Below are 12,422 nucleotides of genomic sequence, written 5' to 3' on the forward strand. Positions count from 1 at the left end.
CACGTTTGCCAGACACTACTGCCTGGATTCCCAGGTTCACAGAGAAGGCCTGATTTTCTCGTCTAAACCTTTCAGCAGTCCCTCTTCCGTGGATGGTATTTCTTGGGTATCTGTTCAAAGGTAAGGAATCTGCGGCTAGATGTCTCTATCAGATGGGCAAGTCACTTTCCTTCGGTAAAGCCTTATCTGATAGAGACATGACCTAGCCACAGATTACTTACCGACCCACCAATCCGCCCTGCACTGCAGAATTGTTTGTGTCGGGTGTACTCCTTCATGGCCCTAGCTGTATAGTCGTGAAAAGTACTGATGTCAGCTGGCCGTAGTAGCGGTTATATTGACGACGATGTCATGCAGAGTAGACCAACGTCCCCTATCGGTGTGCAGGGGTACTGCTAAGAAAAATCTACTGGATCCAGCTTGACGCCTGGAAGTTCAAAGATAAGGAATCTGTGGCTAGATCATATCTCTACCACATAAGGTGTCCAACTAGGAGACAGTGCACGGGTCAACTGTTCCTCTTTCTCTGCTACAACGGCTAACAAACCAATTTAGTTTGTTCTAAGCGGCTCACGCCCAACTGGTGAAGTGCAGGAGTGGCAATACATTATGTCGGATAGATGGGTCCGATAGATGAGTCTTGTAGATTTTTCAAAAGGGCTAAGCCCTACCTTCTCTCTCTCTCGCTCCTCACCCAATTTTTGTCCCACAGCAGAACAAATTTTGGAGAAGCCTTTGGCCTCCTTATGCAGGAGGTATGCTTATTTCTCTCCAAAGTAGACATAGTGGGTACAGGATTTGAGGAAAGATGGAGGTTATTATTCCCACTACTTCCTTGGCCCAAAAAGGAACAGGGGTGCAGGCCTGTCTTGGGGCTTCAACCCCTAAGCCCTTCCTATGAAGGAGAAATCTAAAATGCTCACATTGATTCAGACCCTTTCTGCCTTGGTTTCGGGACTGGATGATCTCCTTGCATTTTTGTTATGCCCATTTCCATATTCCTGTCCTGCACAGACCTTACCTGTAATTCAAGGTGAGCTGAGAGCATTTTTGTGTCGTTCTACACTTCCGCCTCATTAGTGCCACTCGATGTTCACATCCTTTTGGACCTGAAGGCTTTCCTACCATCAGCCAGTTTGAGGTTGGTGCACGTTGTAATCAACAATATCGCCACCATGCGGTACTGCAACATGCAGAATGGGTCCTTGGACCAGTGCCAGGAGGCTGTGTGCCTCTGGAGGTAGCTGGAGCACCAGAACATGTTCCTGGTTGCCAGCCACCTGGCAATGTCTGTGAATGCCAGTATGGATGAACTGCGCAGACTTTGCCTCTCAAATGACAAGGATGGCCTACATTCCATGGTGGTGCAGGGTGTATTCGACCACTGAGGAAAGCCTGAACTAGATCTTTTTACCACCGTAGAGAATGTGTCAACAGTTTTGGGCGTTGGAGTTTCCGCAAGAGCACATATTGGGAGATTCACTGGAATGAGCAAAGGGACTATTTTATACCTTCCCGGCTAGGCTGAAGTCAACCTATTTGGCCCAGACTAGGCCATGAGAGTGTGGTACCTAGAATTCCTCCCAAAACTCCTGAGCATAAGCATTTGTCCTCCGATCAGGTAACACTTAGGGAGGACCCTCCTGTCTTGGTAGCAGGATATGGACCTCCACCTGAATCTCTGCAACTTACACATCCATTTGTGGAGATTGATCAACAGCAATTGACAGCATTTGATTTGCCATTTGAAATGGTGGAAGTCAACCTCGCCGCCAGAGTCCGCCCCCAAAATACATCTTTGCTGGGTGCTGGAACACGCTTGTAACGTGGTGTGGCACCCTGGACACCTACCCCTTCTGAGGCTTTATCTTTAGCCATACAAAGCCTTGCAGTGGGCAAAGATTATTTGTCTGCATTCTCAACCTTGTGAAATTTCTGTGGTTGTAGACCAACCATTCTTGTTTAACACTCCTGGTATGATGCGGCCTATTAGTTTACCACTTTTCCAACCCATATTTTTTTTTTTTATCCCACATTGGGAACTTAACTTGTCCATTCTTGATGTCTGTCCTTTAAGCTATCCGTAATTGCTCGCTGAGTCTCCTAAATTGATAAACTGTCTGCCACACTTCTATTACGTCAGCTCATCACATGCACAAACTGCGCACTTTCAGTGCAACCACTCTACACCACCTTCTTTCCAAACCAATTGGTGCTGAGGAATTGGACAGGCTGCTTACTGAAAGTTTGGACTCCCTTTCCAGTTGGGCAATCGATCACTCTGCCAGAATTATTTGCTCCCGCTCACCCATGGAAAGAGGAGACACTCCATTGTTGGTACCCTAAAAGACTTGTAGCTTTTACATTAATCGTGCCAAGGATCATGAAATAGATGGGCTTTTGCCAATACATACATTATTGGACAACATACTTAAGACAGTTAACAAATCAAGGAAGAAAGATAAGCTTTTTTGTGCTTAATTTTGGAGTAACGAAAGAGAAGAGGGCCCTGTTGAGGTGGATAGTCTTGTGCATCAAGAACTGCCAAGCACTAATCAAAAAACAACAGCAGGAGGTTGGAGAGCCTATTCCCCCAGAGCCAAGGCTGATGCAACTGCTTTGGTGTAAGGCGTGCCTGTTCTTGATATCTGTCAAGCTATAAAGTGGGTGCTGGGGCATACATTCTAGAAGCACTGTGCCTTGTCAGCCAGGTCTGGTGGGAAGGACACTTCGCCTGCTCGGCTCTGCAAGGCTTTACGGTTTAAGTCCACTCCACAAATCCTGCACCTTTTGGAAGGTACTGCTTTGGTATCTATTGAAAGGTGAGTAGTCTGCGGTTAGAAGTACCCATCACAAGAGCAAGTTACTCCGTCTAACCACAGCTTCCTCACTGCCCTACAAGCTCCCTGGTCTGTGGACTAGCTTTTTAAAAAAAAAAACATTTATAAAGATCCCCAGTTAGTAATCAGCACAGTGTTACTAACAATTGTTTGTGCTTCGCGTCTGAGAATGCTGGAAAGGAAAAGGATAAGAAACTGATATCGTGCAAGAAGGTCTAACTCCCAAAGACTCAACAGTATTGGCAAACGGTGACATATATACATTAAAAAGGGTAGGGCTAGAGCTGAACCCTGAGGAACTGTGCAATCCAAGGGTTTTGCTGCAGAGGTAAAAGGAGGGTGAAAAACTGTCTGAGCAGATATGATGAAAGATTTGAACCATAACAGGGCGTGATCAGCCATATCCATACTTTCCGACTTCTCAAGCAAAATAGCATGAGAGACCATATCAAATGCCGCCGAAAGATCAAAAGCATTTACCATAACCGGGGAGAACGGTGAAGATTAAATTTGATATACTCCGAGACTTCAAGAAGAGCGGTCTCAGTGCTATAACCATGGCGAAAACCTGATTGCGAGTCACGGAGTTGATGGTTTTCTTCCAAGAAAAGTGTAAGCTATTAAAAAATAACTCCACCAGCTTTCACATGGTATGGAGAAGCGATATGGGCCTAAAATTACTCAAAATCTTAGGATCAGCAAAAGGCTTCTTAAATATTGTATAGTAATTGCTTTTATATAGCTCTTACTACCCCCTGACGAGGCGATGAAGCACTTTTTTGGCGAGTAGCACGCTACTCCCGAACCCATAAAGGATTAGTGTTGAATTAGTATAGTGAAATATGAAAGTAATTTGGGTGGTTGATAGGTTAATCAGTTATAAGTAGAGGGAGTAAAAGAGCCTGCTTCCACCCAGAAGGAACCTCCGCCTGAGCATGGGGGTCATTAAGCAGGCCGTTCACAATGGGATTAACCACTGAAAATTGCCATTTTGAGAATAACCGGCGAATGCTTTCAGCGGTTTTGCATGCAAGATCCACAGCTCATTTCACAATCAGCTGCTCCAGGCCCCATCTTTTCCTCTCTTCGGAAAAGGATTCTATGAATGTTTGTATTAAACAGTTATTTCATAGAGAAGCCACTCATGAAGCATCCTGGCCTCCTGCACCTACATTATAATCCGAAGACACCTTACCCTACATGCAGCCAGCTGCTCATACTATGACTCATCTCGTCAGTTCTGTGCATGTGAAACATTCTGGGCCTATTGAATTCTTTAATACAAGGTGTGATGATTGTATGTGGCATGCAATTTTAACATAAAACTATCATTGCCAGAGCTGTGTACAGCACACTGACGCCATCGTTGGGTCTGGTTTGCACTCTGTAAAACTGTAAATAAACAATAAATAAAACGTTAGCTTCCTTCCCATTCATAGTTCAAGCCTAGTCTATGCAAATTTGATTCCAAATGGAACCGTCATACTCTAAGCAGTTCTCCTCTTACTCCGAAGGATTTCTTGGAAATCGATTCAAACCCCTCGGTACATGTCCAGCGCATTGACTTTGAACGCGTCACGTCTGAAATTCATATTTCATATTGATCTGCCTTACAGGTCTTCCTACTGTGCTTACACTGAAGCTTGACATCTGTTTGAACGGGTGGTGTATATAAATTCACAATTGTTGGTGTTTTTTGTGACTTTGATTTTGTTGGTCAAAGATTCCTTTGCCGGCCAAGATCAGAGTCGCGATAATCTTGTAAAGAGCAGAGTGGGCGAGCAGCAACTAGATGGAACTCTTTCAGAACTCTTGACCGGAAAACTCTTCCCTTTCGGCTAGTGGCAGAAGTTGCAGACCCGCCGTTTACTTCAGATCTCATCTACAGTTCAACCCATTTCCAACTAAACTGCCTAGAAATGGTTAATCTCCTGGGCATTCGAGTATTTGGAGTTTCCTTCCGTCAGTAAGATCAGACTTCATACTCGGTTAAGGGCCTCTCGGTGATTACCTTGGGAGACCTGCTGTTCACAGGTTCAGAAGATCTAACCTTGAAGTTGTATATTATATTTGTGGATTCATTGTGCATGGAAAAGGACGTTTGGTTTCTTTCAAGTATGCAGCTGTCATCCTGCATGCAGATCCTGTTTCTATTATACTTCTGGAGGAAACACACGTGTAGTCTCATCAGATGGAGAAAAAATACTCACATACTTGGGTATGACACATTTGGAGTGGACTGCGCTCCAAATGTTTGTTTTTTTTTAAACAAAGTAAAACAGTCAACTAGTAGCCTTTCAGTGAAATACTGTTTCATTAACTACACTGATTTACATCCTCTGAACTGGGTGTTGAGATGGGAATGTCCCCTGCATGGCGACTGGACATGCACCTCTGCTGTGAATGCCTGGGTACATGTGAAACGGGTATCTTGACTTTTCTTTTGGTTATAGCGTCACCCTGTTCTAGCCTGAGTGCAAAGTCCTTGGTCTGTCCTCAACAGTATGAGGTTCATGGATTGTCCTGTGACCAAGCAGGGCACACTGCCTTTGTCGGTCCCCAACAATATGAGGTTCACGACTTGTCCTGTGACCTACCAGGGTGCACCGCCTTGGTCTGTCCCCAACAGTATTAGGTTCACGACTTGTCCTGTGACCTAGCAGGGTGCACCGCCTTGGTCTGTCCCCTGTGATGTGGAAGGGCGCACCAAGTGTGCCTTCATGATAGACAGTGAACTTATGTCACTGTCACAAGTGCATGACTTGAAGCGGTGCTGCTGCATATCCTATTTTGTGATTATAGTTGATGTGACCTTTTTCCCTGTCGGTGAGATCGTGGTCTACTGACCTTTCTTGTTTTACGTTCCGCTGTTAGGTAAATACCCAGATCCTTTTGCTGACCTCGTGTGCTTGTGTGTGCACCATGGGTGTATGGTACATGTATGATGGCAGGACTGTGTATGTGAATCTGAATATGAAGCCAGTGGGATTTATTTTGGATGCTCCTGGTTTAAAAGATTGAGGTTGAGGACAGTGTCTCCAGACAGTTGAGGTGTATTGGCTGTTTTCCTGTGTCTGGAGGGTGGTCACCCAGACACTGAAGTGAGGCAAATGGAGGCAGGTCTATGTTTAGAAATTCCATGAAGGCTTTGTTGGGAAGTAGCTGCTGATTAGTTCTACCTAATCAGTGCTATTTTGTAGATAGTACAGTTATGGGTTGGGACTGCAGTTTCTGTTGTCTAGGTTGTGGAAGTTTCTACGGCAGGCATGCCTTTTATCTTTCCCTGATTACTGCTTCAGGAAGGCTGTTCAAAGTCAAGTGCACAAATCTCACTCTTCATTGTGCTCATGTTTTGGGTGCTCCTGCTTGAAGCAAACACAGCGCTAACTGCTGTGTGAAGCGTCACTTTACACAATGGCTGTGTCTGGAGAGCAGCCTTACAAGAATACTTGAAAATGAACCGCCCCAAACCGATCCTGGTGTATTAGAAAGTGGATCCACATCCAATTTCTGCAAAATATGTGTATAAAAGTGAGCTACAAACTGCCCTACTTTGTAAGAGTGGCAAGTTCTTCTTGACCCAGGAAGGTAGTGCTCCGCGGAGTACACAGAGATGCTGTGTAACCAAGGTTGCTGACTGACAGCCAGTCTCCCAAAGGTGAGGGGACTTCAATTGATGTCTGCAGTTCTGCTGGAGAAGTTGAGGGTCCGGCTAGTGAGAGAAGCCTGCCTGCTAAGAGATTTTCATGGTGTGAGGAACACCCAACGAAAGCAGACTGCATTAGAGAGCAAAGCCAGGAGTTGCTCGTAGTAACATAAATGGATCTCTTGGTCTCTCTGTGCTGTTCTTGCAGGCAGCTGCCCAAAGACTTCACCAAATCGAGTGGTTGTATCTGTTGACAGCTGCTATGGGAGGGCTGTTGTTGCTGCTGTTGACACCAGAAGGAAGGAAGGGAGACTTGTCGCAGGCTAAGTCCAGCCAGGTCTGCCTAGGAGGATACAGTTGTCAAAGAGGCCTTGACATCTGAACAAGCCATGTTGTAGTCATCCACGCTGGTGCCGAGGATAGACTATTGCAAGGACGGACGAACGGCATGGGCTGTGCTAATCGCATTACCCGATCTGGGTAACCTTTGCATAGGTATCCCAAGGTTTTTTATCTGGGACCAGGGCAAATGGGTGAGACACGCTCTGTTGCAATTGACCACAAGCAAGGACTTCAGACTTTCTACCCAAACTAAACCTAGATTGAGGATTATTTAAGTGAGTTGCGCATCTATACCTGTGGGGCAAACAGTGACATTAATGGACCTGTGCCAAATTCATGCCTGTGCCAGAAAATACTAAAACCTGCTTTAGTAGGGTCACCTGGGTGGGGAGAGAATACTGCAAAAGAGGGTACTTCTTAGAGAGCACCCTGGTATTGAATCTTGTATTCCCTTATCTAATTGAATTTTTTGTATTTAGTTCTGCTGAGAGTAAAGTACTTGATTTAAGAAAATGACAAGGACTGGACATCAAAATATTATCTCTTTTAGTTGTGTAGAAGCGTCTGTATGTTTAAACTAAAGTACGCATTAATGTTAGTTGTGCTGCACCTCATATCGCACATGTGTAATGACAGTGTTTTTTTCTGGATTAGGCTAACTAAGCTTTAGTTAGGCCTCAACAACAACTTGTTCCAAATGGATGCAATATCATAATGTTTATTAAGCGTTTATATTTCTTGCTTGACACTACGTGTAGTAAGATGTGGACTATTTATTTCCCAATTACACTGTTCTAGACGAGCCTTCTAGAAGAAATCTTTTTGCAACATAATTCAAGGTCTTTTCACTTGCACACGGTATTGCATTCATTCACTATAGTTCACTATTGTTTATGGAATTAGTTTGTGATGACACCCCCAGGCAACTTTAGGTCAGAAGGGGCAAATCAATTTTCAAGTAGCGGGTTAGTGCTAAGGTGATAGGGTTATGTGACATTTAAAATTTCCCAAATGTGATTTGTTGGAGCAATGATCATATTGTGCTAACTTTGCAGTTTCAGTACTTTCACATGCTAGAAAACTGTATTTAATCCCATGAATTACCAGGAGTGAGCTAGATAGTTTTACCCTCTACTAGGGATGCTGTCCGATTTCTTACTGATTTTGCTGCTCACTTGACTTTGCATTTGTCTGATGTTTCCCCATAATTATATTATTCTTCATTTGATATCCTGATTTCAGTGTAATTCATTGAGTTTATTGCTGCATAATATTTTTTTTTTTTAAAACAAATTTTTATTGTGTCAAATTAGCCATCACCATGCAGTCCCCTGTAATCCAGAGAAGTCTGTCATATCCTTCATACATGTACATACAGGCAATAGACAATTGTATATTCAAAAGCCCTCAACTTCCCTCCCCGAATCCCCCCCCCCCAACACCCTGTGATCGCACTTCCTCCACCTAGTCCTACTCTCCCACTTCCATCCATCGCGCTCTCCCCTTGCATCGTTCGTGCTGCATAATATTTTATTGCACTTTTGAATTTTTTTAATTGACCTTTATAGTTATTTTTTAATTCCAATCTCGAACTCCCCATTTTGAGTCAGTCCTTGCTTACTGACTGTATTTTGCATTTGTTTTGAAACTTGTATTTAAGGTACATTGCCTCATAGACTTGGAGAGTAACAGTCCTCAATCTACCCAATGTTTGAGAACGCATTTATATTGTAGATTTTCTAGGGCCCTGAGCGCCCACAGCTGACTGTTGAGTTCCGAGCTCTTGCTCCTTACACTATTGCCCTGAGAGCCTGTGACTGCTCATCCTTGCTACCCGAGAGTCAGGTGTATGGAAAGGCCAGTACTGAGCCCAGTTTGCTCAGCAATAATACAATTGTTCCCAGGACATCAGTGACAGAAGTCCTTAACCACCACTCAGTAGGTGCTGTCTGCCTTTTGACACCCATGAAGGGGTCTGACACTGGGTAGTCTGGGAATAATGAAAACCTGTGTTAATGACTTATTAAACTTTTTCCATGCAGTGTTATGCTGTTCAGTGTTCGATTTCATACAAAAAACTATTTTTAAGAGGCCTTTAATATGATGTTGGGCTACATAAGCTAAAATAATATGGCAAGCAAGTTCTGTTCATTCTTTGTAAAGCTTTCTAGTTTTCTGTTTCTCTTTTTCTTTTAACGTGTGCAGATCTAACTGTGACGCTGAAAACAATATGGAAATATCAAGGGCTGAATATGTTACGATCTTACAACCATCCTCAAGATATTATTTACACAAGGCCTTTGTTTCAACCATCACATGTACCAAGACACATTAAGATTTCATCACCCTGTTGCAGCCAGCCAGTGTGTTTTGCTTAAAAACTCAGCAAGGGAACTGCCTCCACATATCCATTAAGACCACCCAACCCCTGCTCTGGTTTGGGGAAAAGCTTAAAATACACTCTATTTAGAGCTCTTCATCACGGTACAGTAACAGTCCGATTCAAGCTAGCTGCCTCCAGCATTTTGGCTGGGTTCCTACTAAACAAATGCCAAAGTACATATCTACACTCATACAAGGGTCAACTTGATCTCCTCAAAGATGCTGTTGGCACCTGTCTTAGCCCTATTGGCACCTGTCTTAGCCCTATTGGTTCATAGTCTAGGTGTAATCCTCTGACCTTTACTTGACTGCATGCGTAGAGCAGCATGCCATAAGTTCCCCTTAGGATAGACTCCACTGGTCTGCTTTCCACTCGTCTGAGAGGTCTGTTCGAGCCCTTTCTTGCTCTCGGTGTCTCCTGACCATCATTGTCAATAGAAAACATTCAATGGTTGTTTCCAAGTCCATAAACCATTCCGCCACTTCCTTGATCAGGAATGCTTCTCTGAACTCTAGTTACCTGTCAAAATAGCTGCTGCATTGTCTGATTAATATACCTGAATGTGACTTTTGGTTTTATTATCGACCTCAAAGCTTCACTGATGATTGCAACACTCAATCAAAGCTGACATAGAAGCTATAAAGAATTGCAATTTCTTGGATCCAGTTCATGTGACTAGAGAAGGAGAATTCTCTTCATTCCCCACCACAAATTGAAAATCAATAAATTGCTAGCCAGATTTTGTGGATCCGTGTTTGATTCATTTGCTTGTTTTATTCTTGGGTGTCACACACATATGGCCAGTGGGAATTCAGTTATTTATTTATTTATTTATTTATTTAGGATCTTATAGAGCGCGAACTGTCGCCAGTTACAGGCATCCTGGCGCTGACAGAGTCTGAGGAGGAAAGAAGAACAAAGAGGACGAAAGGCTAGCCAGGGAACAGCCACGTTTTTACCTTTTTCCTAAAAGGCAAAAGTTCATCAGTGTGTCTGATCTCATTGGGAAGGGTGTTCCAGAGTCTAGCAGCGGTGACCTCAAAAGATCTGCCTCCGGATCTGACCTTCTTGAAACTGGGAATGACCACCAGTTTGGCATCCGAAGATCGGAGTAGTCTAGTAGGGACGTACCACGTAAACTTAGATTGAAGAGGGACTGGGCCAGAGCCATGGAGGGCCCTAAAAACAATACAGAGGGCCTTAAATTGCACTCTCTGTCTAAGAGGGAGCCAGTGCAATTGTGCCAAGGCGGATGGTCCATGGGATCTCCTCGGAAGCCCCAGGGCTAGTTTTGCAGCCGCAGATTGGACTCTTTGGAGCCTGTCTAATAGGTACTCCGGGGCCCCTAACAGGAGGGCATTGCAGTAGTCCAACCTGCTCAAGATGGTGCATCTAACTATTTGGGCGCGCGCCTGGATGGGCAAGAGGGGCAGAACTTTCCTTAGGGAGCGCAGTTGTGTTGGTTGTATCATCATGTGATATGCCGCACAGCATTTCGGTCTCTACTCAATCTTTTTGTAATTTTTTGAGCTCCATGGAGACAACTACAATCTAAATGATTATAAATTTGAGCTGCCAAATGTATTTTATGTGAAATTTAACTTTCATATTACTCTGTTTCTTAGGTACTTTTCCTTGAAATACCTATACAAGGCAAACCCTAGCTTGCCCCATCTCATTTTCAGCGATGCCCCTGCTTTTATTTATTTATTATATATTTACTTTTGTAGGCAAGCAGAGCCTAAAGTTGGAGTAAAAGCCAAGAGACGTGATCAAACTCAATGCACTGGGTTTAATGTGCTATTGCATGTAGTAATAGCACACTAGAGTGAGATGCACAGGAAATCCAGCAAGATGGAATAGACAGAGCGGTAATTGTGAAGTAGTCCCTCATGAAGTTCACTGCGCGCACTTGCATGGGCATGGAAGGATATACCCAAATAGCCAATGGCACTAGATGAAAGATGAATACTCTACTTGACTGAGCCAAGACGTGATTGACAAAATCTCAAGCCAATGGCTGAAAGTAGCTTGTTGAAGAAAGTCAACGGTTGAAATGATTAGGCCTAAAATACGCTCTCTGTGTATTGTTAGCAACAGTTCTGTTTGACAGCTGCACTGGGAAAACCCTTGCCAAAAAACTATGGTCAAACCAAAGTGATTGGGGTTCAAAGAATACAGTGAGGGGAGATAGACGTCCAGTTATGCTCTGTCTAGTCTCTCTTATTTCAGTTTTCACCCTTATGTTCTTAGCTAGGGCACTTTATACTAACCACTTGATGTTTTTCTTTCAGCTTGGTGAGGGCACCTGCTTTTAAGGACCGGGTAGAAAATGTCTTATGGGTCAATTGATGGAGGCTCGTTTGGAGGTAGAAATCCCTTCGGCGGTTCTTCCCGGCAAGGATACCAGCCCTTAGGTAATGTACAACACTCTCTTCCTGTTGGGTTTCTGTGCCGTGGGTACAGAGTTGAGCTGATGAAACTCTCTGGAAACCTCTGCACTCGTCAAACAGCAGTATTATATTTTGTTGTAGCATCATTTCAACCGGAGAAGCTGAAAAACCTCAATGCTTTGAATATTTGCATTGTATAGATGTAGTTTTGTAGTGTTTGTGTGAAGCACTGTACATCTCTTGCTTTTAAGATTTTATAGCATGAATTGCAATTAAGTGATCCATTTGGGCATAATTTAAATGCCAAAACGAAACAAAACTGGGCTATATGTTTATTGTAAATCCATTCGGCCATCTCTTGGGGATTCTTTGCTGTAATTGTCACATTGTGGCAGTTCTTTGGTTTTTAATACATATTTTCTTTTCGTTTTTTTGTTCATCCTGCATATATTGCCGGATTGAGGCATAAACACTTAAGTGCCCCTAATGCATATCTAAGAGAGATGTTTATTTCCTAAATGGCCAGTTGAGAGCCGCACCCTGGGACACCCTCTTCAATGGCACAGCCTCATTGTAAACACAGCAGCTGGTTATTAACCATGCGTTTAAGGTCCAGAATCCGAAAAACAGAAGTATTTTATTTTTGTTACAAATATTGGATGATTTCTCTATGTAGCTTATTTGGTTGTTCCATGGATATCAAATTAAATTAGCATCGCTGCACTGCTATTTGCTCGCTCACCTGCATTGCAATGATGCTGACAAGGGGCCATTGCTTAAGTCAATTCTGTGCTTTCAGAGTATGAATTAGCCAAACA

General features: G+C 43.5%; 1 protein-coding gene across 2 annotated transcripts in view; it reads left to right on the forward strand.

Moving 5' to 3' along the window:
• Positions 1-12,422, forward strand: part of TSNARE1 (t-SNARE domain containing 1) — a 1,167,042-nt gene that overhangs the window by 394,471 nt on the left and 760,149 nt on the right. For both annotated transcript variants that reach the window (XM_085604814.1, XM_085604815.1), the window contains exon 5: positions 11,506-11,628. In XM_085604814.1, the coding sequence (XP_085460940.1) occupies positions 11,544-11,628 (85 nt within the window). In that variant the 5' untranslated portion in view covers positions 11,506-11,543. The remainder of the gene's footprint in view (positions 1-11,505; positions 11,629-12,422) is intronic.

This window comes from Triturus cristatus, chromosome 5_1 (assembly GCF_964204655.1).
Source record: "Triturus cristatus chromosome 5_1, aTriCri1.1, whole genome shotgun sequence".
NCBI lineage: Eukaryota > Metazoa > Chordata > Amphibia > Caudata > Salamandridae > Triturus > Triturus cristatus.